Source organism: Primulina huaijiensis, chromosome 8 (assembly GCF_012295235.1).
Source record: "Primulina huaijiensis isolate GDHJ02 chromosome 8, ASM1229523v2, whole genome shotgun sequence".
In the NCBI taxonomy this organism is placed as follows: domain Eukaryota; kingdom Viridiplantae; phylum Streptophyta; class Magnoliopsida; order Lamiales; family Gesneriaceae; genus Primulina; species Primulina huaijiensis.
This window is the reverse complement of record NC_133313.1, coordinates 19,065,861-19,088,956: the sequence shown is the minus strand read 5'-3', so window position 1 is coordinate 19,088,956 and position 23,096 is coordinate 19,065,861. Positions and strand designations below refer to the sequence as shown.

The 23,096-nt window shown below is 33.1% G+C and overlaps 5 protein-coding genes across 5 annotated transcripts in view; 2 read left to right on the top strand and 3 right to left on the bottom strand.

Annotated features, from left to right (window-relative positions):
• Positions 1-4,532: 4,532 nt before the first annotated feature.
• On the top strand, positions 4,533-6,608 carry LOC140982263 (WEB family protein At2g40480-like). The gene is made up of 2 exons (XM_073448718.1): positions 4,533-4,881; positions 5,156-6,608. The coding sequence occupies exons 1-2, from the start codon at positions 4,714-4,716 to the stop codon at positions 6,470-6,472; spliced, it is 1,485 nt and encodes a 494-aa protein (XP_073304819.1). The 5' UTR covers positions 4,533-4,713; the 3' UTR covers positions 6,473-6,608.
• Positions 6,609-9,766: 3,158 nt separating this feature from the next.
• On the top strand, positions 9,767-12,769 carry LOC140982770 (CBL-interacting protein kinase 2-like). The gene is made up of 2 exons (XM_073449462.1): positions 9,767-9,961; positions 10,890-12,769. Exon 2 carries the CDS (start codon positions 11,213-11,215, stop codon positions 12,536-12,538), a length of 1,326 nt encoding a protein of 441 aa, XP_073305563.1. The 5' UTR covers positions 9,767-9,961; positions 10,890-11,212; the 3' UTR covers positions 12,539-12,769.
• A 133-nt stretch (positions 12,770-12,902) lies between these two features.
• Positions 12,903-17,546, bottom strand: LOC140982769 (mini-chromosome maintenance complex-binding protein). Its single transcript, XM_073449461.1, has 14 exons — positions 17,217-17,546; positions 16,729-16,842; positions 16,526-16,633; positions 16,263-16,394; positions 15,945-15,986; positions 15,660-15,779; positions 15,397-15,552; positions 14,550-14,621; positions 14,349-14,462; positions 14,004-14,206; positions 13,760-13,895; positions 13,412-13,639; positions 13,231-13,298; positions 12,903-13,151 (listed from the first exon to the last, which is right to left on the bottom strand). The coding sequence occupies exons 1-14, from the start codon at positions 17,382-17,384 to the stop codon at positions 13,028-13,030; spliced, it is 1,785 nt and encodes a 594-aa protein (XP_073305562.1). The 5' UTR covers positions 17,385-17,546; the 3' UTR covers positions 12,903-13,027.
• Positions 17,547-18,789: 1,243 nt separating this feature from the next.
• On the bottom strand, positions 18,790-20,317 carry LOC140982233 (superoxide dismutase [Mn], mitochondrial-like). Its single transcript, XM_073448663.1, has 6 exons — positions 19,982-20,317; positions 19,633-19,679; positions 19,414-19,539; positions 19,271-19,327; positions 19,121-19,198; positions 18,790-19,039 (listed from the first exon to the last, which is right to left on the bottom strand). Exons 1-6 carry the CDS (start codon positions 20,226-20,228, stop codon positions 18,953-18,955), a joined length of 642 nt encoding a protein of 213 aa, XP_073304764.1. The 5' UTR covers positions 20,229-20,317; the 3' UTR covers positions 18,790-18,952.
• Positions 20,318-21,139: 822 nt separating this feature from the next.
• The window catches only part of LOC140983495 (transcription factor RF2b-like), a 2,807-nt gene continuing 850 nt past the window's right edge, over positions 21,140-23,096 (bottom strand). The window contains exons 2-4 of the mRNA XM_073450570.1: positions 22,435-22,567; positions 21,943-22,027; positions 21,140-21,672 (exon numbers count right to left, since the gene is read on the bottom strand). Of these exons, the coding sequence (XP_073306671.1) occupies positions 21,305-21,672; positions 21,943-22,027; positions 22,435-22,567 (586 nt within the window). The 3' untranslated portion in view covers positions 21,140-21,304. The remainder of the gene's footprint in view (positions 21,673-21,942; positions 22,028-22,434; positions 22,568-23,096) is intronic.

Genomic DNA, 23,096 nt, shown 5'->3' with positions numbered 1-23,096 from the left:
AATAAATAGATTAATATATTTGAAGATAGAAAAATTAATGTATTGAGAAGAATAAAAAATGTTAGAATTAATATTATAATTATCTAATGTCAATATTAAATTTAACATCCTACATTCGAAAATGTGTTTATTGAGGTAAAGACTATGATGATAAACTAAAAATAATAATTTATTTATCATTGTAACGTAATAATAATGTGATCGTTATTCGAAATCAGAAAATGATGTACTTTGACTTTTTTATTAAATCGTATAAACAATTCTTTCAATAATTTTAGTGGATAAACATGTTAAATCTATTAAAATTAAATAGTAAAATTTAATGATGAATGTATTAATTCAACTTTCAATTTGGATTTCGGGATTTTGTCAACTTTTCTGATTTTTTTTATTTTAAAATATAAATTTTCAAATAAATGAAAAATAATTTTTTTTCTCTACTCAAATGTCTTATAAATTTATATGATATAGTAAAATGTTATTTGCATAAACTTATTGTTGGGTACAATAATTGATCATGTTGGGTAGAGTAATTGAAATGTAGTGCTTGAGCTGTTGTACTATTTAAAATATTTGATTTGTACTGTTACCATAATCTATAGGTTTTGATAAGACAGTAAACGCTTGAGCTTACAATTGGTATCAGAGTTAAGATCGCGACTTTGATTGCAATTGGTGCAATTATTAAGAGATAGATTGTTTGGTACAATAATTGTCCATTGTGGGTAGACGCTTGAGGTGTTGTATGATTTAAAGATTTGACTTGCATAGTTACTATCAGTTACAGCTTTTGGTAAAGCGACAAACGCTCGATCATATATTATTCGATTGTAAAGCTGGAAGAAATATGTTGCATCAACTTTTAGTTTTGAATTGATCCCTTACATGTTACTCGATTTTTAAATTTAGAAGAATTTTACAATTTTCAAATATTATTATATATTGAATTATAATTTATCCATTTCAAATTGGATAAATATACAATAAAACTCATGTAAATTTTATTAACAAAAACATTTAAATGAAATATTGGATTTGTCGATAATCAAAATAAGAAATAAACAAATTTTGATCCTTGAGTGAGAAATAAGATATTTAAAAAAGTTATAATTGCCACAATTAAATAATGCACTTATATGCATTTATCACTGTATTTTGCAACTAAAATGTCAAAAAAATTTTCCACGTATTATTTTTATATCATATTCAAAATAATTATGAATCCTAATTTTTATTATTTTGAGTTGGCCTTTGTTATGAACAATCATTGTGAATAAATTGAATTTGAAAATTCTTATATCTGTGTATATCACATATTAATATATCAACCTAAGTCCAGGTAATAAAAAACTAGAAAATGAACTTATTCATCTTCAATGTACACAAATTATATAGTAAAGATATATGACAATTAAGACAATGAAGTAGAATATATGCTCACATATAACAAAATATATATACAAGAAAAACAATAAATAAAAATATTTTTTTCTAGTTATAAATATTTTTTTTATAACTTTTTAAAGTGAGTTGGAGAAGATAAAAGAGAAAAAATATTAACTCTTTTGGGTTGCAAAAAAAATAGAAATGGAAGAAGTGTTTGTCATACAATGAATTCAGTTTCTAATTAAATGTATACAACAAAGTTATATTTATCGTTCAAATTTTATAAATGCAATGAATTTTTCTCAAGATAAGGGTACTCAAATGTTCCCGTTAAGATATTTAAACAATTAGAAAAATTAAATATATTATTTCTCTGGAGGTAATAGCGATATGACATTAGTAATTTGATTGTGCTAATTATACTTATGAGTTAATATAAAATATTAAAATAAATGTCATAAGAGTCAGTAAAAAGATGATTTATTGTCAAAAATACTATTATTATAAATTACAAATAGATGACAACATTTAATCAATATTTATTTAAATCAATCCATCAGTACTTTTTATGTGATGATAGATTGTTATAATAATTAGGGGTGAGCATTCGGTCGGTTCTGTTACCGACCGAACCGAATTAGTCATAACCGGACAGAACCGAAATATTTAGCAATAACCGAACCAACTGAATTAATTTTCATAACCAATGAAAATCGAACCGAATTAAAATCGGTTAATTCGGTTGGTGACCAACCGAATTAACCGATTAGTTTTTTTAAAAAAATTTGTGATTTAACTTTAATTATATATGTAATTTTTTTGAACACTACAATATACACAAATGCATAAAAACATAAAATCGCATACATCACAAATTTTTCTTTAAAATTAGGGTTGATTTTAAAATTAAAAATTAAAAAATATATTAAAATTGATAAATAATAAAAATTTATTAAATAATAGTATTTATTATATCGGTTAATTCTGTTAACCGGTTTCAAATTTTTGAAAACCGTAACCGAACCGAACCGAACCGAATTAACCGATATAACCGAATTTTTTCAAATTTGAAAACCGAATTTCCGAATTGACTCAATTCGGTTGGTTAATTCGGTTTAATCGAAATCTTGCTCACCCTTAAGTAAGCATGCGAAAAATGAGAATTTTTTCCTATGCTACATTTGAATTGTTTATCTTCATCTAATATGGTGAAATTTCAACATTTGGATTCTCAGACGTGTGACGTGTGAATTTCTATTAAAATTTGAGATTTTTTTTATTGAAACATGAACTGATCCAAAAATAGATAAAATTACACATGTCAGCGAGAAATTTCTCATAAAAATACATGTTTCCTAGCTTTTATTGGACTTTGACCGACCTCAACTTGGAATTTCTCGACTCTTTCTTAGGGCAATTTGCGATAAATCAGATAGATAATTCCATCATTAGATTTGTTTACGGAGAGACAACAGTCAAAGAATGCATGCTTTTAAAAAAAAAAAATACACGAGGATGATATTGTTAAAGTTGTCGTCTGTGTTTGTCTATTTTATGTTTTGATCATATAAGTATTCAAATATGGGTTTTGGTCATATAAATTCGATTGTGTTTTGGTTTTTGCTATCTTTGTAATGGAGTATTGACGTGATGTCATCGTACCAGACATCCGCAATTCCCGATGTCACATCAGTATTGTTTGTTGTCACTTCATTATTTTCGCAAAAAATGATCAAAAAGAAAAAAGGTAATCAAAACTTATATGACCACAACCGATATTTAAATACTTAAAAAACCAAAACTTAAATTAGGCAAATTTAGTTGAAATTTTTTATTTTTTTAGAACTTGAGTCAAATATTAGTTGAAAAATAGACTTAATCAATTAATATCTCACATTCACGTTAAACTATATCTAAAAATTTATCTATTCTTTATGTTATTAAATATTTAATTTTAATTAAATCTATGCTACTCGACCTCGAACCAGTGAAGGATAACATGAAATTCTTGTTTTAATCTATAGCATTTGAAATTTAAAAAAAAAATTTAATTTAAGGAATTAGGTATATAATAATATAAAGTCATAATTTTGTTACTTGCTGGTAGTTCATATAATAGATATGAATGAAATAANAGAACCGAAATATTTAGCAATAACCGAACCAACTGAATTAATTTTCATAACCAATGAAAATCGAACCGAATTAAAATCGGTTAATTCGGTTGGTGACCAACCGAATTAACCGATTAGTTTTTTTAAAAAAATTTGTGATTTAACTTTAATTATATATGTAATTTTTTTGAACACTACAATATACACAAATGCATAAAAACATAAAATCGCATACATCACAAATTTTTCTTTAAAATTAGGGTTGATTTTAAAATTAAAAATTAAAAAATATATTAAAATTGATAAATAATAAAAATTTATTAAATAATAGTATTTATTATATCGGTTAATTCGGTTAACCGATTTCAAATTTTGACAACCGTAACCGAACTGCATTAACCGATATAACCGAATTTTTTTTAATTCGAAAACCGAATTTCTGAATTGACTCGGTTCGGTCGGTTAATTCGGTTTAACCGAAATTTTGTTCACCCCTAATAATAATGTGTAGTTTATATGTTATCAAGTATAAGTGTCTAATAAATTAAAAGTGGCTAGGAAAGTAAAAGCATCCAATAGAAATTTTTGTCAATTTACATGAAAGAGAATAATAATCAAACAACATTATAAATAAAAAATTGCATATCATTGATTGATAAAAAAGATTGTAATAATTGAATATTATAATAAAATATATGCATTATTGAGAGAATATGACAAATAACAAAAGAAAACAATATGATAAAAAAGATATGAGAAAAATTTTAGTAGTCCAAATATTTTTTTAAAATTTAAAAAATATGTTTTTTTTCCAAATTAGTTAATTGTCAAAATTTACAATACTATTATCATTGTCTTTTGTTGAGTTNACAAAACATATTCAAATTATACCTCCAATAGGTGAATGTCATCTCATTGATATATGCGGAGATGAGCACACTAGATGCACAACATATAAAACTATATATTATTTATATTTATATATATTATGTATATTTATATCTAGAACTATAAATGGTTCTTAATATGATAACCCATTTCACTGTACAACCCAACCAGAAGTGTACCACATGAAAAATCATCATTGTCGTCAAGATCACAAACTTCAGTTTCTGAACTCATCAGTTTCTATTTATGCACCACTTAACCAATCAACCTTCTGAACTCCGAAGCAAAGTTCACCGTTTCTTAAACCCTTTTGAAGTAATACTTAATGGAGGAAACTGCAGGTATGACTGAAACGAAAAAGATACTGGATAATCCGAGAGTGGAGATCGACACTTCGCCGCCGTTCGAGTCGGTGAAGGAGGCGGTGGACTGGTTTAGTGGCAGTGGTCCCTGGATCCAGCATCACCTGCTTCGTTTAGCTGCTCATCACCACGTTAGTTTTCTTTATTAGTACTGTAACATTCACCATTTGTATTGCATGTTATAACTTATATATATTCTGGTACTTTAGTTGCATTCATATAATCTGTCATTAAAAAGTGAGAAATATATAGTTTTGTTGATAGAATTGAGAAAATGGGAATCGATTATTTCTAAAAGATTTTATAAAAATATATATTTATAGCATAGATATAGTATAGATTACGTTATATATAGTTTTAATGATTCTCACCTTTATAATCGTGATTAAATCAATTGTATTGCAGCATGAAACCGAGCCTCGGGGGAAAATGGAGGAATATGCAGTACAACTGGAGAGGGATTTAATGTTGAAAGAACAACAAACGCTCAAAATATTGAAACAGCTGGAAGCAGCGAAGATATTAGTCGAGACTTTGAAGTGTCACTTGATGCCTGAATTCTGTCCATTCTTGGCAAGTCCTCATCAGAATCTGGAAACTCGTACGAATGATTCCAAGGAAGATTTGAGCTTGTTTCCTGTCTTGTCTCCTGGTTTGATGTTCATGGAGCTGAATCATGCGAAAATGGACCTGAACAAAACGTCGATAGACCTTGCTGTGATTCAGGAATCTGTGGAGTCATTAAACAAGAAAATGAGAAGAGACAGGGCTTTGCTTGAGAGGAGAATGGAAATGGAAGCAACCGACTGCGGAAAGCCGAAAGCGGAAGCGAAGGGGAGGTTGGAGAATTGTACCAACATTGCAGTGGGACTGGAACGGGCTGATTTTGAAACCGAGCAGTTCAAGAAGATGACAGAGGCTTCTAGGTATGAAGTGATGAAGGCGATGGCGGAGATAGAACGTACCAAGAACAGCATAAAGATGGTGGAAATGAGGCTAAATGCTGCCAAAAAAATGGAGGAAGCCGCTAAAGCAGTTGAAGAAATTGCACTTGCCGAAAAAAGTTTGACTTCATCAGATGTTTTCTTGGATCATAAGCGTAATGGGATCACTCTTTCGCTTGAGGAGTACCGTTCGCTCACTCAAAAGGCGCATCAAGTTGAAGAGATTTGTAAGACTAAATTTATAGATGCCAATACCATCCAAACAAGAAGCAAAGATCATCAATCAGAAGTGGCTGAAGTCACAGAAAAAATTGAGGAGATTAAAAAAGAAAACCAGCATTCCCGTGTGGCGGATTTAAGGACCAAAGAGGAGGGTTCGTTACCAAATGACCAAGATCGTTATAACTCTAAGTTCAAGTTCAGGAATTCGCGTTCCGGTGGACATAGGACTGCACAGGTTGCGAACGAGAATGGATTGAAGGGAACGACTTCAACGGAAGACAACATATTAAGTAGGAAGTTGATTCTGCAAAATGATATAATTGTAGGGAAGCATGTGGAGGATCAACATGGTGAAAGGGGACATGTTTCTTTGAGCCAAATGTTACGCGAGCAGAGTCGAACCATCTTGCATCCTGGCGAGACAACAGGAGACGAGCGCAGCCATGTCGAAAGGTCGTTCTTTGTGCAGACGAAGAAGTTTGGATTCATTCAAGTGCCAATCTCCATCAAGAAATTAAACCAAAAAGAAATTTCAAACTTAATGAACTTGAGGTGATTAGGCTATTAATTAGTGTGTGATGATTTCAATCACTGTCATATATTTTGGTATTTCTGTTGGTTTGGGAGTATGATTTGCCTTTGTTGGCTTTGTAAAAGATCCTATTGATTTGTTGTCAAACTTGTGAATTTGTGATTGCTTTTCTGAGTATGAACTTCTTTTTCTTTACTGCCTTGCATAATATGCTACGTGTCTCTATATATATTTTAAGAAAAATAGATCAATTATCAACATAATATTTGAAAAAGTACGAGTAACTCTCCGGTCTCATGGATTTATGTTTGTTAGACGAATTGATCTAGTCTATATTATTTAGAAAGAAAATAATAATTTTGACATAAAAATTAATTTTTTTTATGGACTGGATTGAGTTGGACATCCCTCTCATAAAATTGACTCATGAGACCATCTCACAATAGTAAAATTTTAAACATTCTATAAATTTTATTTTTGAAAAACATCTCACCAATATTCCTAAATTTAATCAGGACTTTTTAAGGTCGGAAGGATTATACAAAATCGCGAATTTGTTAATTTTATCATCAAATCTTGAAAAAAGCGAGTCCACCTTGAATATCAGACGGCCTATCAGAATAATTTTCCCAGCTACTGACAACGAGGCCCAGTTTTTTGTTGCGAGCCCATAAGAAATGTGTGTCGTTCTGTGAATTGGACTAACTGGGCTTTGAACTTGGGTAATGAGAGGTAAAATAACAACACAAAAACTCTCGTGAGACCATATCAATTTCGTGAAAGATATATTTTATTTGAGTCACTCAGAAAAAAAATTATTTTTCATGTAAAAAATATTACTTTTATTGTACATATAAGTAGCGCTGACACGTCTCACAATAAAGATATGTAAGACCGTCTCACGAAAGACTTATTTCAATAAAAATAAAAATTGATTAATATTCACAATCACAAGCCCTTCAACAATTTTTAAGTGTATATGAATTATAGAAACAATGATGGGAATAAATTTTTCTGAATTGCAAGAAGACAATATTGTTGTTTTATTGATAATCAATAACTTTTTGGTACAATTGTTTTGAGTGTAAATGATCAATAAATCCACGACATCATAGTTGTATATGTGTTCAATCTTCGTTATATCAAAAAAATTTCTACAGTCTCTTATTCACTTTTATGTTTATGCACTCCCCAAGCCTTTAATTGTTTTCTCATATGAAATTTGATACAAAACATTGAAAATCTGATGCTAATATATGATATTTGACTACAACATATTTCAAATTTGACACTAATATACAATTTTTGAGTATTCGAAATGTATAACAAGTATTGATATTATTATTATTACACATACTTTTCTCAAATGAAAATAGTCACAAACATTGAAATATGATGTTAATACATGATATTCGAGTACAAAATGTTTCAAATCTATTACTAATATATGATTTTGTATTATCCAAACATGTATAAAAACTATTGATATTTATGACGCGTATCTTTTTCGAATGAAAATTAGTACAAAACATTAAAAATATAGTACTAATATATGATATTTCGATATCAACTTTTCGAACAAAGACTGAAAAACAAATGATTGGATCACTCAAAATAAAAAGGCTGTTTTAAAATTAGAATCGACTCCAAATTTTGGCTACTTCATGCTTTACAGTCTGTGAATGACAGGTAATCTTTCTTTCTTCAATATAATATATATGATATGTGTGATCTTTAGAAGCGAGTGGAGGGACATTGTCTCAACTCTGGTCCAGAAGTTAGTTTAATGTAATATATACAAATGTGGTTGGTAAATGATCAAAATGTAAATATCTATGCAACTTGGAGTTGAGTGGACAAAAATAAAGTGAAGATGGTCTTATACTATAGTATATTTTTCAAACATTTTACAAGAAGAGTGAGTTCTCATTTGGAGATAGTGGGTTATGAAGATGCGACTTTCTCTCGCCCTATCTCTTCAATCTAGTAATATTTCTTTTCTGATAGATTTGTGAAATTGATTGTTTTTTTATGTAGAGAAATGGTCGATTCCATCTATGCAAATCAGAAGGAAAATTACGACACTCTATTGAAATATAGTATGTCACTTGATTATTTTTCGATTGTTTAATAGTAATGATGCGATAGCTTGTTTTAGAAAGGTGGGTTTAATTCATTCCATATTTCGGGGAGATTTGATTTCAATAATTTTAAGGGGAAAAAATTTAAATTTTGCCCCTTATTATTATTTTTATCGATATTCAATATTAATAGTAAACAAAATAATTAAAAAAATTTATAAGAAAACTTATAGTTTTGAAATTAAACCCCGGCCTTTGAAATAACCACGTAAGAGCCGAGTTTCAAAAATCAAAACCCGGACTTCCCAAGTATTTTAAACTTGTTGTTTTGGTCGTAAATTTAATAATTTTTTAATTATTTAAGTAACGCAAATATATATATATTAAATTATAATATATTTTAAATTGTAGTTGGATAATTATAATATTATTTGAATTAAAATATAAATGGAAGATGTGTACGTGGATTCATATTATCTGTCCATACAAGTGTCATGATTTTACTGATGCAAAGCAAGCAACGTTGCATCACACTTTTTAAAATTCATAGATTCTCCTCCCCACATGTATGACAAATCCCTCTTGATTTCTCCGCATTCACGTTTTTGGAGTGTGGCTACAAGATCAAATTAATTAATCTATACATATACCTTTTCTCACAAATTCGATGAGAGAAACTATGGGGATCAGAGTGTTTTTCTTTGGAAATGATAATTCGATCATCGGATTTTATCGGTTCGTAAATTCTAAACTTGTAAATCCGAATAAAATTGGGTGACGATATTAGGTAGCATTGATATCATATTATCTCAATCTGGATTTAATATATTTTGAATCTTAAGACAAATTTTTCTTAAGAAATAAGATAATTGTTTTTTTTAAAAAAAACATATCATATTGTTTTAATCAGATTTAATTTATAAAAAAATATTATTTATTACTCATCGGTGTTAAAAATAATTGCTCAATTGACTAGACAGTGTTAGTTGAATGGTGTATATTTTAACTAATTTTATAAATAAAAATTGTGTCTTTATGATAAGGGATATTCCTTAAAAAATTAATATTGTCAAGCAACTCAATATTAATTTTTGTATCACAAAAACTTGTGTGAGACTGTGCTATGAGTTGTAATCTGTGAGACGGATCTCTTATTTAGATATTCATTATGTTAAAAATATTATTTTTTATTATAAATATTAATAAGAATGACTTGTTTCACGGAAGGCATTACCTCAAACACCGCTAATTACTTGTCTAAACACAACTGCAAACACTGGCATACCAGAAATAGCTCATTCTAAAATGGGAGATTCTTGGCATTTTTGAAGAATCTACACGCAAATCGTGCTTCTCAGCGCCTTTATTTGTTTTTCTTTCCCAGAGGCTTCGGCTGTTTCTGATCAAAACCGAAGATCTTTTCTTCACCAAGGTATGATTTTTGCACGAACCCATCTCCATTTTTCATGTTTCTTGTTCAATTTAGCAGGAAAAAACTGGTTCTGGGATCTGGATGTATCACCGTCTATTCAATTATCTATTTCTTTTTTCTTTTTTGTGGTATGTGTGCAGCTCTTAAATTTTTTTGAGTTTTTGAATCACGGGATTTTGTTTGAGCATGGAGTTTTGAATGGACTTGCATTATTACCATCCTTTGTTTCTGTAATTTTTGTTTTGTTTTGTTTTCTTGGTGCTATGTTGTGGATGACTGACGAATTTTGATTGATAATGCGATTTAGCATATCTTGTATCTTGAATGGGCCGCCATTTATCGTTGCAGAATTTTTTTTATCTGAAGGACTGATTCTTTGCCGAACGTCAATTGCGCTTGGTTTTATTTGATGTTGTAATTTGATTCAATAAAACTGATTGGTAAATTATGGTTTGTAATGGATATTGCCTTGTTCGACTTTTAAGTTCCGTAAACAAAGCAATGAAAGTTGTGGGGAATGGATCAATATGAAGCAAGCTCTCTGAGTTCAATTATATATATAGGTAGATCAAGTTAAAGATCGATTTGGTAGATCAAGTTAAAGATCGATTCAGTCGAGAAACTTTCATTACAAGGTTAAAGATGATGTCATTTATGTGTTTAACTACGTGGGTCTTCTTATGGAACTAATATTGTTTTCACTTATTGAATATTGTTCCGAGATTAAAAAAATGTGGAACGATATGAAAAAGAATCTTATTTTTAGCTTAATTGAAATCGTTCTGATGAACCTAAGTTTATTAAATTTCTATATGGTCTGATAATAATAGACTGAAAACAAGAACTGTCAAAGTCATGACTTTTATTTTCTCATTCATAATTTCAATGGTCTATGCTTGAGCAACTATTGATTTGATATCACCTGCAGAATCTTCATCACAAATTGGTGATATCCCAAGTTTTCGGGAATGCGGAAAGATGTGTTTCAAAGCTAAGCCTTCAGTCTCCTGTGTCTGCAAGATTGTGCCTAAATCAAGGTCAATCTTCTTCAATTTTTATAATAATAGCAGGTGTGAATACGACTGCGCAATCAATTCTTACAGCCAAATGCACAACGAAGCTGCAACCTACCCACTTCACGTTGTGCTGAAGCACGATGTTGTCGAAGACGGTTGAGTTCATAACGGCAAAGACTCCTGCCTTGTGAGCGCCGTATCTTGCAGGAGAAGAAATTAGGATTTGTGCTTTGACATGGAGAATAAGGAAAACATATTGATGAAAAAATATGATGTCGGAAGGTTGTTAGGACAAGGTAGTTTTGCTAAAGTTTACTATGGTAGGAACCTTAAAACAGGACAGAGTGTGGCGATTAAGGTTATTGATAAAGAAAAGGTGTTGAAAATTGGACTTGTGAATCAGACCAAGAGAGAGATATCTGTTATGGGATTGATCAAACATGAAAATATAATTCAGTTTTACGAAGTAATGGCTACAAAAACAAAGATTTTCTTCGTGATGGAATACGCTAAAGGCGGGGAGCTTTTTCACAAGGTTTCCATGGGGAAACTCAAGGAGGACATTGCGAGGAAATACTTTCAGCAACTGATTTGTGCTGTCTACTTCTGTCACAGAAGGGGTGTTTATCATCGTGATCTGAAACCTGAAAATCTTTTATTGGACGAAAATGGGAATCTTAAAGTATCGGATTTTGGGTTGAATGCACTTTCAAAATCCAAGAGACGGGATGGTTTGCTCCACACAACTTGTGGAACCCCAGCATATGTTGCTCCTGAAGTGATCAGCAGAAAAGGTTATGATGGAGCAAAAGCTGATATTTGGTCATGTGGGGTGATTTTATTCGTTATGCTAGCCGGTTATCTTCCATTCCACGACTCGAATGTTATAGAGATGTATAGGAAGATATCAATGGCCGAGTATAAATGTCCTCATTGGTTCCCTCCTGAAGCACGGAGGCTACTTTCGAGGATCCTTGATTCAAATCCCCACACTAGGATTTCCATTGATAGAATCATGGAAAACGTGTGGTTCCGAAAGGGTTTGAATTCCAACTATGCGAGGACTCAGGTAGGGGATACTGAAAAGCCTCCTGTTGAAACTGATGAAGTTCTTGGATCTTCTTGTTGTGAGACTCGTCCCAAAAAGAAAATGGAGTTTGCAAGACCTCTTAGTTTAAATGCATTTGATATCATCTCTCTCTCCACAGGATTTGACTTGTCTGGTTTGTTTGTGGACGATGACCAAAGGGACGAGGTTCAATTTACATCAGCGAAACCAGCGTCTCATATCATGTCAAAACTTGAGGAAATTGCCTATCATCTAAAGTTGAAGGTGAAGAAGAAGGATGAAGAATCAATGAGATTAGAGATGTCTAAGGAGGGTAGAAATGGTAATTTGACTGTAGATGTGGAAATATTTGAAATCACTTCATCCTTCCATTATGTCGAGGTGAAGAAGCGTGATGGTGATACGATGGAGTATAGGAAAATGCTGAAAAGGAATATCAAACCGGCTCTTAAAGAGATTGTTTGGGCTTGGCAAGGTGAGCAACATCAGTAGTTGAAGTATCATCAATTCAAGCTTTTGTCCAAAACTAGTTGGGGTTGCGTGGGAAAATTCGTTTCCCAGTTCTAAATTATTTCACCGCTCTGTACTTTATTCATACTTGTCACATGTCATCGATTTTCTCGGCATTGGATCTTTCTTTGTCAGTCGTTTTAATCTATATAACCTAACTCTAAACGTTGTTTAATCCCATTTTTACGTACGGATTGGTATGTTTGGATTGCTGGTGCTGATTTTGTTGCAACTTATTGACAACATCAAGTTTTCCTGACATGTTATCACTTGACGTCTGGCTTGAAGAATAAATTTTGGATCGATATTATTCACATCGATGAAAGAGTACTTTTGAACCCCGGAATGCTGTTATGGTCGAAGTACTAATTGCTAGAACACAGTTTTTACAGAAGCATTTCATTTAGTACACGGATGGAAGAAAATAGTTTAGTTACAAATCAATTATCACTTTTTTAAGCTCGAGTTCTTTCACGGCTTCTCCTGGAGTCTCTCCTTCCTGATTGTCTCGAGCTCCTTCACCATTTGCCAATGTTCCTTTGACAAATGACTTTCACCGAAACTTATGGACATTAGACGGCCCATTGTAAGCAATCTGAAAGACGACATTGATCCAGTTGAGAAAGAATGGAGACAGAATCAAACCAAATTGCTCAAACCATGGCTAGAATAACCTGCTAAATTCAAGGCTGCCTAAACTTCGATCAGCTCGTCTGGCAGCAACTAGATCGTCTTCAACCACCTGAAAGACATCGAGAAATGAGTATTTTTTATCCCTTATGAACCACAGAACAGTAAGAATAGACATGTTCTAGTGAAATAAAGTGAAACTTGAATGCAAGATTTAGTTCTAACCTTTTGCATATCTGGATCAATAGAATGAGATAAAGATTTCATCGTACCCAAGTACCATCTCCAAGCTTTTAGGATTTCTTCATCCACTGTCAAGGGGGACTCGACAGAAGATGGACGAAGCGGGAGAATAAGGTCAGCAGGCAAAATATGAGATTTCCCTTCAGAAAGAATAAGCAGTTGAACATCTACAGGCATCTCCATCTTATAATATGTAAAATCGTACTCAACCTGGCGAAAAAAAAAAAAAAAGAAATTGATGACAAGGTAGCAGTTAAACGAGTTGCAAATAGTAGCTTTAGCTCATTTACAATGATGACATGAAGCGTGAATATCTTATATTTTGTTTACCGTTTGAGACTCCATCAGGCTTTTTAATACCCTTGCGTTGTCAACCCCAGTTGAGTTGAGTGTCCCAGCTTGTAATTGGGTCTCGTCAATGGTTAAGTGCGAGCCTTCAGCCAATTGCAAAAATCCAAATGCCAGCCTGCACGATGAAAAGTATACATGCCTTTAAATATTATGCTTCTTCTATACAAAATTAATATAATATTATGGTCTACATAAAAACAGAGAAACTTGAAATTTTGAATACCTGTTTGTATTGTAATCCTTCTTTGGGGCAAGTGAAATAGTGTTGAGATAATTTATCGTTATAGGCAAGGTTATTGTGAAAGGAAGAAGGCACTCGATAGCGAGTTTAAGATGATTGCTGAAAACAGGCATACTTTCTTTGCTGAGGCAAGTAAGATTTATAGATAACTTTCCAACAGCAACAGAATCAACTCTTGTGTGGACCTTCACATATCAAAAAGCAATATCAAGAAAGATGCACAGAGTGAGGCATGTTAATTTTGTGAAAATAAACGCTCTAGAAGATGCAAGAAGCACTATCCAAGTCAACACGTGGTGCTTGGTGAGAAAATGAGGTGTGACTGACCCTGGATAAAAGATGCAGTAGCATATATTGAGCAGCCACCCTGTCATTTCCAAGAACAGTTGTTAAATGTCCCACAAGAGCTTCCCGTAGTTCTTTCACTGTGTTAGGCATTAACTGTAGGATCACAAAGAGAAGCATTAGCTACCGGCATTGGCAAGAAATGGAACAAGATAAGAATGTTGTACAGCTTGTGGAGCTTACCTCCAATGCAGGACCAGAAAGAAAATCATTTACTGTAAGCTTTCGGGGTATGATACAGTGGATCCGAGGCACCTATAATGAATAAATACAAACATTGGATGTTCCATCTCCGAAGTTACTTAACAACTTAACAGCAAGGCACTGGAATATGTACATTGTCAACATTTCAGCACCTCTTGACATTTTAAATTGTGGTTCAACACTTCTTGCAGACCTTTTGATCTAGACATGTCAATCAAGCTGGGTTTTATAGTAGTTTACTAGACAGGATGTAAAACATGCAGCTTTGCTCTTCTATAAATGTATTAATCAAGCTGCTAGAATAATTTAATCTGTAGACTCCAAAAGTAACATCTCCACTTTGTTAATTATTTTTTTATTGATTCGTTTCTCCATTGGTTTTTCATGATTTCTTTCTTTTTCAGACATGTTTTTAACTATAACTTAATCTTTTTTCTAAGCTCTGACGTTTCTATATCATATTTCTAACTTTGCCAATTTATAAAAGCTTATTTGAACAAACATTTCTTTTTCAATTCAACACTGAAGTTACCGCATCAAGAAAAGGTCAAGGTAGGATGTGCCTTTCGCGAGTACAAAGTATTCAAAAATAAGTTGCAAAACTGAAAAACGGAAAAATCTCAAGTTAATTTACACTTCCGCATATAAGCCTCGCAAACCAGCAATGAGTATCCCCCGAGCATTTTAAACAGCATGCCACTGGGGTAAAAAAAACTTTTAAAGTTGCTTAAACAACCAAATATGGATTCCATTATTTGCCTCAAAAAAGGTACCCTATTCCAAAACTGAATGAACCAAGGCGAAGTAACATATGGAGAAAAAAAACCTTGGAAGGAGGCAGATGAACCAGTTCATCCTCAATACTTTGCAATAATTCATCATTATCAACTCTGTCTAGAGGAAGTTCTGGATCAAAAGTCAAGATTCCGACAAATTCAAAAATATCATTCAACTTTATCTCGGACTCAACAGTGTCATACATCTGCAGAATTTGAAGTATAAAAATGAAACCAATCGAGTGTCAGATGAATCATAATGGTAAACATTTTATGGGAGTTGCAACTTAAGATATAAATCTCATTTACTTGCCTTTATTAAACAGGGAAAAGAATGTCTTTCAGCATCAGGGACCAAACTCAAATTAGAGAAGGTTCCCTCAGTTACAGTCTGTGGCATGGTTAAAGGCTCCAAAGAAACTCCATCCTCCCGCTGACAAGAATTAAAATTTGGAAGAATTAAGTTATTTATGAATTTACCCACATCCACTACTCAGAGCTAATTTTGAACAAAAATCTAGGCGATTTATGCCATGCTAGACACGAGAATCAACAATGACAATAGTAAAAGGAACACCATTAAGTTATTCCTACGTACCATCTTTTTAGAATTTGGAGAACCCTCAGTGGCATTAAACTCCTGTCAATAAATGTAGTTTATCACTATGTTATGCCAAAATACACATCCCAACTAAGCCATGCAAATTTTACAGGAGCTGATATCCATGTTAACAAAAGTGAATGCAGAAAACTTAACTTGCCGAAGGAATGTCATATCTCAGTTAAAATAGTGATATTTCCTCAATCTTAGGCGTGCTTTAAAAGTTTTTGACGGGAAAACTGGGAAACAACACGATTCCGACCTACAACAAGTAGGACAGGCATACAAACCAGGAGAACAAAAAAAGAAATATACCATCATATCAACATCACCCATAACTGCTTCATCGTCCCTTGGCCGCTTCTCTCTCTGTGGAGATCTTAAATTGGTATGAGAATTTCTAACAGCCTCTTGAGAAGATTCAGCCCAAAAATTTTGCCCCGGAACCTAAAACAGAGAGAGTGAAAGGACTGAAAATTTTAAACTGCCATCAACCATGCCGAAAAACCAAAACAGAGCAAGAGCTGTAGCTTGTAGAACGAAGTAAAAAAGGGAACAAGAAATATGAATGAACTCACAGGAATGCAATAAAGTAGTCGACGCTCCCAAATTTGCATATCAAGTGAGGTATTCATAGGAGAATGAGAAGTATCCGCGAATTTGTTTGTTCTCCATGTATCACCATCCTGTAACAGAAATACGAAAATATCGTTGAAATCTAACCATTGTTCTTAGCACCAAACAACTGAATTGTACAACACCGCAAAACATGGCAACATACCTTGTATGCGCCAACATAAAATTCATTGCCCAACATGTCTTGTATCATTCCTCGAAAGCGCACCAGAGTATTGGGTTGAGCCCATTTTAAGGTAGAAGGACTAAGCATGGGCACCTAAAGTTAGATAAAAACAAACACAAAAATTGGCCTAAATTTCATTCCGCACTTACTACTTCGTTGTAACAGCTAAATTGTGAAAAGATACAAACTAACAGAACCCAAAAAAAATTCAAATTATTTCTCCGATCATTAGCAGCCGGTGAATCAGCTGACCAGCATGATATACAAAAACACGCTAGAAGAGGGAATCTCAAGTTTAATAATCGTGATTTTCTCGTAATCAGAAAATAATCTAAGCTTTACACCGATTCATGGAAAATGTTTTTGATAACATGAAGTAAAATCCAAGTACATACTTAAAAACCTCTTATCATGGTTACATGACAAATCAAATACAGTAACGAAAGCATCATGGAAAAAAAATCAACCTGAGAAAGACAATCATCATCGAAGAAGAATTGGCGGAATAATTCAGCTGCTCCCCAGTCCTGGCCTTGGAGCACCGCCAGATCGTATCCGGACGCCACCGCCTTATCAAATGTCAAGCGTACGGCTCCCAGAGGGTTCGCAAGGCAATCGTACGGAAGCCCCACCATAGCAATTTCTTTTCTTTGTTTAGATTAGAATACACTTATCATACAACTCACAATTTGGAGGGTTAGGCATTGGGAAGAAGCTGAACAGTGTTATTATAGGAGTGGTTGATTTCCCGCCAAATCAAGTTGCGTTCCCGCCATTTCGGCATTAGGTTTTGGGCTTCCTGCCATATTGGGCCGAAGCAACGCGGCCACCATGTCGCATCGTTCGTCCCTATACATCTTTAATATATTTTTTAAATGGAATTTCTAGTTTTATTATATTTTATTTTTGGAATAACAGGACAGTTAAATTATATAACAATGTTGAATTAGATATCTAAACAAATTGAGATACTCGATAAAATATTTGTCCGTAATTAAAATTATTGAACTTGAACAAAACTCACATATTCAAATTATATTGATCGAACGAAAAGAATGACCAACCGATGAAAGAAGATGACCAACCGATGAAAAAGTATTAAATAATTCTGTTTAACATAGGTAAAAAAATATATTTGGATATCAATTCCACATCAAATAAATTTCAAAACATTTAATTGAATTGTACAAGAGTCATATGCCCGAAGTTTTGATATCGATATTTTAACCACAAATCTAATAAATACTAGTTACTCTCCACACGCGGTGCGTGTGTGAACAGTGTTTTTTTTAATTATCGAGAGACTAAAATGAAATTTGACAAATTATCGAGGGACTAAAGTGCTATTTGAATTGTTGGAATTTAAAAAAAACAAAAAANAATTAGAGACATTCTTAATATATAGTATAGACTAATAAATATAAATGTAATGATTAGAGTATTGATCTTTCTTGTGTGAGACATTTATTTCAAAAATAGGTAGGATCCAACCAGTTGTACCACTTCAATAATTTACGAATCATTTACAAATTTTAATATTTCATTAATATAACAAACAAGTATACATCAATCATTCGAGTGTTTGTTTTAAGAATATTTCTCTTGTGAGACGGTTTCACGAATGTAAGATAAGTCAATCTTATCGATATTCACGATAAAAAATAACACTCTTAGCATAAAAAATAATATTTTTTCATTGATTACCCAAATAAAATATCTATCTCACAAAATACGACCCGTGAGATCGTCTCACACAAATTTTTGTCTTTGTTATAAAGACTGCAAAATAATTGGGATAGGCGAATAGCTGACATTTTCGAAACTCTCAACTCATTGCTCTAATTTATAATTAATTAATTCGAACCAAAATTCTTAAAATTTTCGAATCTCCAACGTAAATAATTCATATTCACTCCGTTAGATTCACTTAATCTCAATTCAAACAAGACTAAATATTCTTTCTCGAACCAAACAATGCCCTCTGAATTCGTTGTCCTGATATTCACACATGATGATGGTAGTTGCGTAACATATCAAAAAAAACATTAAAGCCCATGGCTGTCCTTGCCTCTTTATTTGCATCTCAATCATGTTGTTACACAAACAAACATGAAAACACTTATTTAAGTTCAACACTAAAATGACAACACCCACCTTTATAATTATCTCTTATTAATAATACACAAAAAACAGAGTTGGACGATCAAGGGGACTCATAAACTTGGCTAGCATATCTCCAGTTCATCACATTCCATATGTTCTTCAGGTAATCCGGTCGGGCGTTCTTGTACTGTACAATGCCAACCAACAAAATAGTTCATTCGAGGTCTCGGAGACGTGACTAAACAAATTCAACATTCATATGATCTACCTGCAGATAGTATGCGTGCTCCCAGACATCGATCCCGAGCAGAGGAACCAAGTTCGACCCTTTAGTACCCAGGGTGTCCTGTAGTATACATGCACAAGAAAGTTGGATCAGTCGATACGTCGAATGTTATCGAATGTCAATGTCAGATACCTGATTCACAGTGGTGTCAACCACAAGCCTCTTCAATTCTTTGTCCAAGCCGAGCCACTGAAAATATCAATGAAATCAATGCAAATTCACCGGAGATTTGTATATTCCATCTCTAGGTCATGGAGTGAGTATTATTGGCTTACCACCCATCCGGATCCCTGTACTGCAGCTCCTTCTGCATTCATCTTCTGAATTAGAGCTTCCAAGGACCCGAATTCATTGTCGATAGCGGCGCGTAAAGGACCCTTTGGAGGCTCACCACCACCTTCCTGCAAGGAGAGCATATCTTTTCATCATTGTAATGAAAGAAAGCTCCATGCTTCAAATTTTTGTGGTAAAATTACTGTTTATGTTTAACTTACACTAACGGGTGCAAGATTCTTCCAGAAAATTGAGTGATTTACATGACCTGTGAATTGAAACACAAGATTACAAGTTGAAAATCTCATGTAAACATAGGAGCATTTTGGATGAAACCATTATGTAGAAAAACACTTTTAACTCAAATTTTTAATTGGTTTTTTTAATAAAAAAAAGTTACAAGGTTTGGGACCAAGCGTAAACAAATTAAACCGATTCTTGAGCTTTTCGATCCATACTCAATTATCTTTGAACTTTTTTCGAACCCAACAAAAATTATTTTTTTCACCAACCACCATCACTCTGAGAGTCTTAACAATTCATAAGATTGTATATTAATAACATGAAAACCTCCGCCATTGAACTTGATGGCGCTCTGCAACTTGACGACGGTGGCGGCATCTCCAGTGGAAACGGCGCCGTCGAGCTGCTCCAGAGCCTTGTTGTAATTGGTGACATAAGCCAGGTGGTGCTTCTGGTGGTGCAGCCTCATGATATCGCCACTGATGGTGGGTTCCAGTGCATCGTAGCCGTAGGACAGATCGGGAAGCGATAGCTTGATCAGTCCATGAAACCCTTTGGATTCAACACCAGCCATTTCTTAGATTTCAAGATTTTTCAGAGAAGAAACGGATGAAGCTGATTGATATACGGAGACTGTGTGTGCGTATATATGTTGACTGGAATTTTGTTCGATCGATAGTACAAGCCGGACTGGTCTGGAATTGTACTGCTTGGACTTGTACTTCAAGAAGTGTAGTACAAATTGTGTGTCATCTCCTGTTTCGTTCCATGGAATCTTCTCTTGAATTTTATCAAATATTTACGTTCATGATGTTATATATTGTGTAAATTTTTTTTATAAATAAACTTTAATTTACGATTTTGATTATACAGCAGAATTTCGATTTTATTTGGTTTGTATCGGCAATATAAATTATTTTTTAAATAAAATTCCAAAAAAGTCGATGCTAAAGTGGATTTTTATATTATTAAAAAAAATTAATATTATGAAATCAAAACCTACTGTTTTATTTTTTTATTGAATCACAACAATTCAATTCACAATAACTAAAAATCACGGTAAGAATTGAACTCGTAACATTATCTCTGATACTAATTGTAAGATATAGTGTTTGTCAATTTACCTAAAACTATTAATAATGATAACGGTGCAACTCTATTATTTAAACCGATTTAAAACGTACATCACCTCAAACTTTCTATTGTTCAACAGAACGAAAGCGAAAACAATTATTACATCTCAGACGTAGATTATATATTTTTTAAAAAAACAGCGTTTTCAAGGAGAATGTGAGGATTGGGTGATAGGACAATATATAGAAATGTAGTAAAATTATATTTTGGTAGATTACAATAAAAATATAATATATGATTATTTTTATTTTGAGATGATGAAAATGCTTTCTACTTTGATTTATTTTTAGAATATCAAAACATAAATTAAAGAAATTCAAATTATTTAATTAATTTCATGTGAGAGCTGAGAAAACGTGGAATGAATCTACTCTACAAAATGTTTAACAAATGAAATAATGTTGATTACAAATTACAATGACTCATGTGGACGCTGAACAGTGTCAGTTGTATGAACAAGTGAGTAAACAAATAGGCTTAAAACAGATGCAAAATAGGAAAAGAAAAAACCCTGAATCACAATGTGTAGCTGCTTTCACTGGCAGAAAGAGAAGTGCCTTCAGATTTCACAAGATTGGAGCCTCTGCTGCCGATATCGAGACCCTGGAAGTGACCTAAAGGATCCTGGTGCAACCTGTCGGAGAAACCGAGTACATGCGCAGCAGACGTCGTCATAGGATGCGGATGATTCGACATGGTAGTATGAATGGGATGAAATGGTGGGAGTTGAAGGTTTTTTGAGATGTTATGGGAAAAGAAGGCGGGGGGATTGTACGGGACATGCTGCATTGCAGTGCTGAAAATTGCATCTGAGGTGGCGGAAGATATTTCTCCGGTGGCCGCTCTGAGTCTGTCTACTTCTTGCCTCAGTGCTTCATTGAGTGCTGCAAAACACACTGATATGTTATGTGGGAGATCCTACCGAATTCATTGACCATTTTTATAATTTCTTACAAAGGCAACTCGGACATGGTTCGAAATTTCAAACTGAGAAATCAAAAACTCCTTCGGCATTTGCACGATTGCATTGCTTGGGAGTAAATGTAACCAAATCAAAATAGCAACTCCATGAAAGATTTAAATTTTGCAATTTGCCAAATCGGTTTATCAAATAAAAAGTAATTCACCATGCATGAAAGCATGCTGCTGCTTACCATCGCGTAACCGTGCTTGCTGTTCCATGCGTTGTAACTGAAGTTCGAGCTCTGTGTTTTCATTACTCAGCCCTGTTGTGTCTCTCTGCAAGAACAAATATTTTCTCAAACCATGGAGCCATCAAATAATATATCCGAAGTAAGAATGCACCCTATCCATCGGCAGCAGCTTACATTCTGGTACAATTTACAGAGACGAATATACTGCAGTTTTCAGTACAGAGAACATCTCAGAAGGGAATATTGGCGGCCATTTTAAAGAAGAGAATCCGTATGATATCGGTAATTGTACAGAAAAAGATTTATACACTTGGTATTCTGCATAATCCCAAGAAAATTTTGCTCATCTTGAGAAGTTGAAATGAATCAAACTACTTTGGCCTTTAAATGTTACCAAGAACAAGGGAAGGAAAATCTAGAAATGGTTGTCCCCTCAAAATCTGTAGCATAAATAAAACAAAAAAGGTCAGAATAGCTGTAATGAAGCACTACCTGAAACAGTGTGAGTTGTGCAGAGAGAGTTGTCGCTTCCGTTTGAAGGTTCTGAATTTTTCTCTCGAGCTCAGACATGTAGTGTGCCTTTCTCTCTTTGGATCGAGCAGCAGATTGACGGTTAGCCATAATCCTGATCCATGGTAACACCGATACAAGAAAAATGAACGTCGATTATAATTTTATACGTACTAAATTCAAGAGGAATGTCTATAAGTTCAAGTCCCATCTGGTATGTTCTGTGTAAAATTAATCTGAGAAATACTTAGCCAAACAGCTTTGGAAATTAATGATCCTGCAAATTATTCAGTTTATAAAAATATTGGAAAATTTCAAACTATAGGAGAATAGATATCAGTTATTCCCATCCTTTAGTTAAAAAAACTCTCTTCCCCAAAAATGTCAACCTGGTAGAACAAGTTCAAGATCAGGCATCCAGGGTGGTGGAGCCAACTGTAGCCGTCTCCTCCGTTTTAATTCTAAATTTCATATATTTTATGTAATTTACATGTATATATGCATATGCTTTCATTACCCACAAGTTATTTTTTCTTCGAAATCTGAAATCCTATATTATCGAAACAACTGACCAATTTCACTCCAATCCACAAAAAAGAGACCCATTGAATCTCTCTATTTCGGAAAAAAAAAAAAAAAAAAAA

What these genes read in the sequence shown, in the direction of transcription:
- LOC140982769 (XM_073449461.1), bottom strand. Translation starts at nt 17,384, where the DNA reads ATGGTGGGGCTTCCGTACGATTGCCTTGCGAACCCTCTGGGAGCCGTA. An exon ending in TTCATCTGCCTCCTTCCAAG is followed by an intron (nt 14,622 to 15,396) that starts GTTTTTTTTCTC and finishes TATTCATTATAG; the next exon opens with GTGCCTCGGATCCACTGTAT. An exon ending in TACTGCATCTTTTATCCAGG is followed by an intron (nt 14,207 to 14,348) that starts GTCAGTCACACC and finishes TGATATGTGAAG; the next exon opens with GTCCACACAAGAGTTGATTC.
- LOC140982770 (XM_073449462.1), top strand. Translation starts at nt 11,213, where the DNA reads ATGGAGAATAAGGAAAACATATTGATGAAAAAATATGATGTCGGAAGG.
- LOC140982233 (XM_073448663.1), bottom strand. Translation starts at nt 20,228, where the DNA reads ATGGCTGGTGTTGAATCCAAAGGGTTTCATGGACTGATCAAGCTATCG. An exon ending in TACAGGGATCCGGATGGGTG is followed by an intron (nt 19,328 to 19,413) that starts GTAAGCCAATAA and finishes TGATATTTTCAG; the next exon opens with TGGCTCGGCTTGGACAAAGA. An exon ending in TTGACACCACTGTGAATCAG is followed by an intron (nt 19,199 to 19,270) that starts GTATCTGACATT and finishes TGTATACTACAG; the next exon opens with GACACCCTGGGTACTAAAGG.
- LOC140982263 (XM_073448718.1), top strand. Translation starts at nt 4,714, where the DNA reads ATGGAGGAAACTGCAGGTATGACTGAAACGAAAAAGATACTGGATAAT. An exon ending in GTTTAGCTGCTCATCACCAC is followed by an intron (nt 4,882 to 5,155) that starts GTTAGTTTTCTT and finishes ATTGTATTGCAG; the next exon opens with CATGAAACCGAGCCTCGGGG.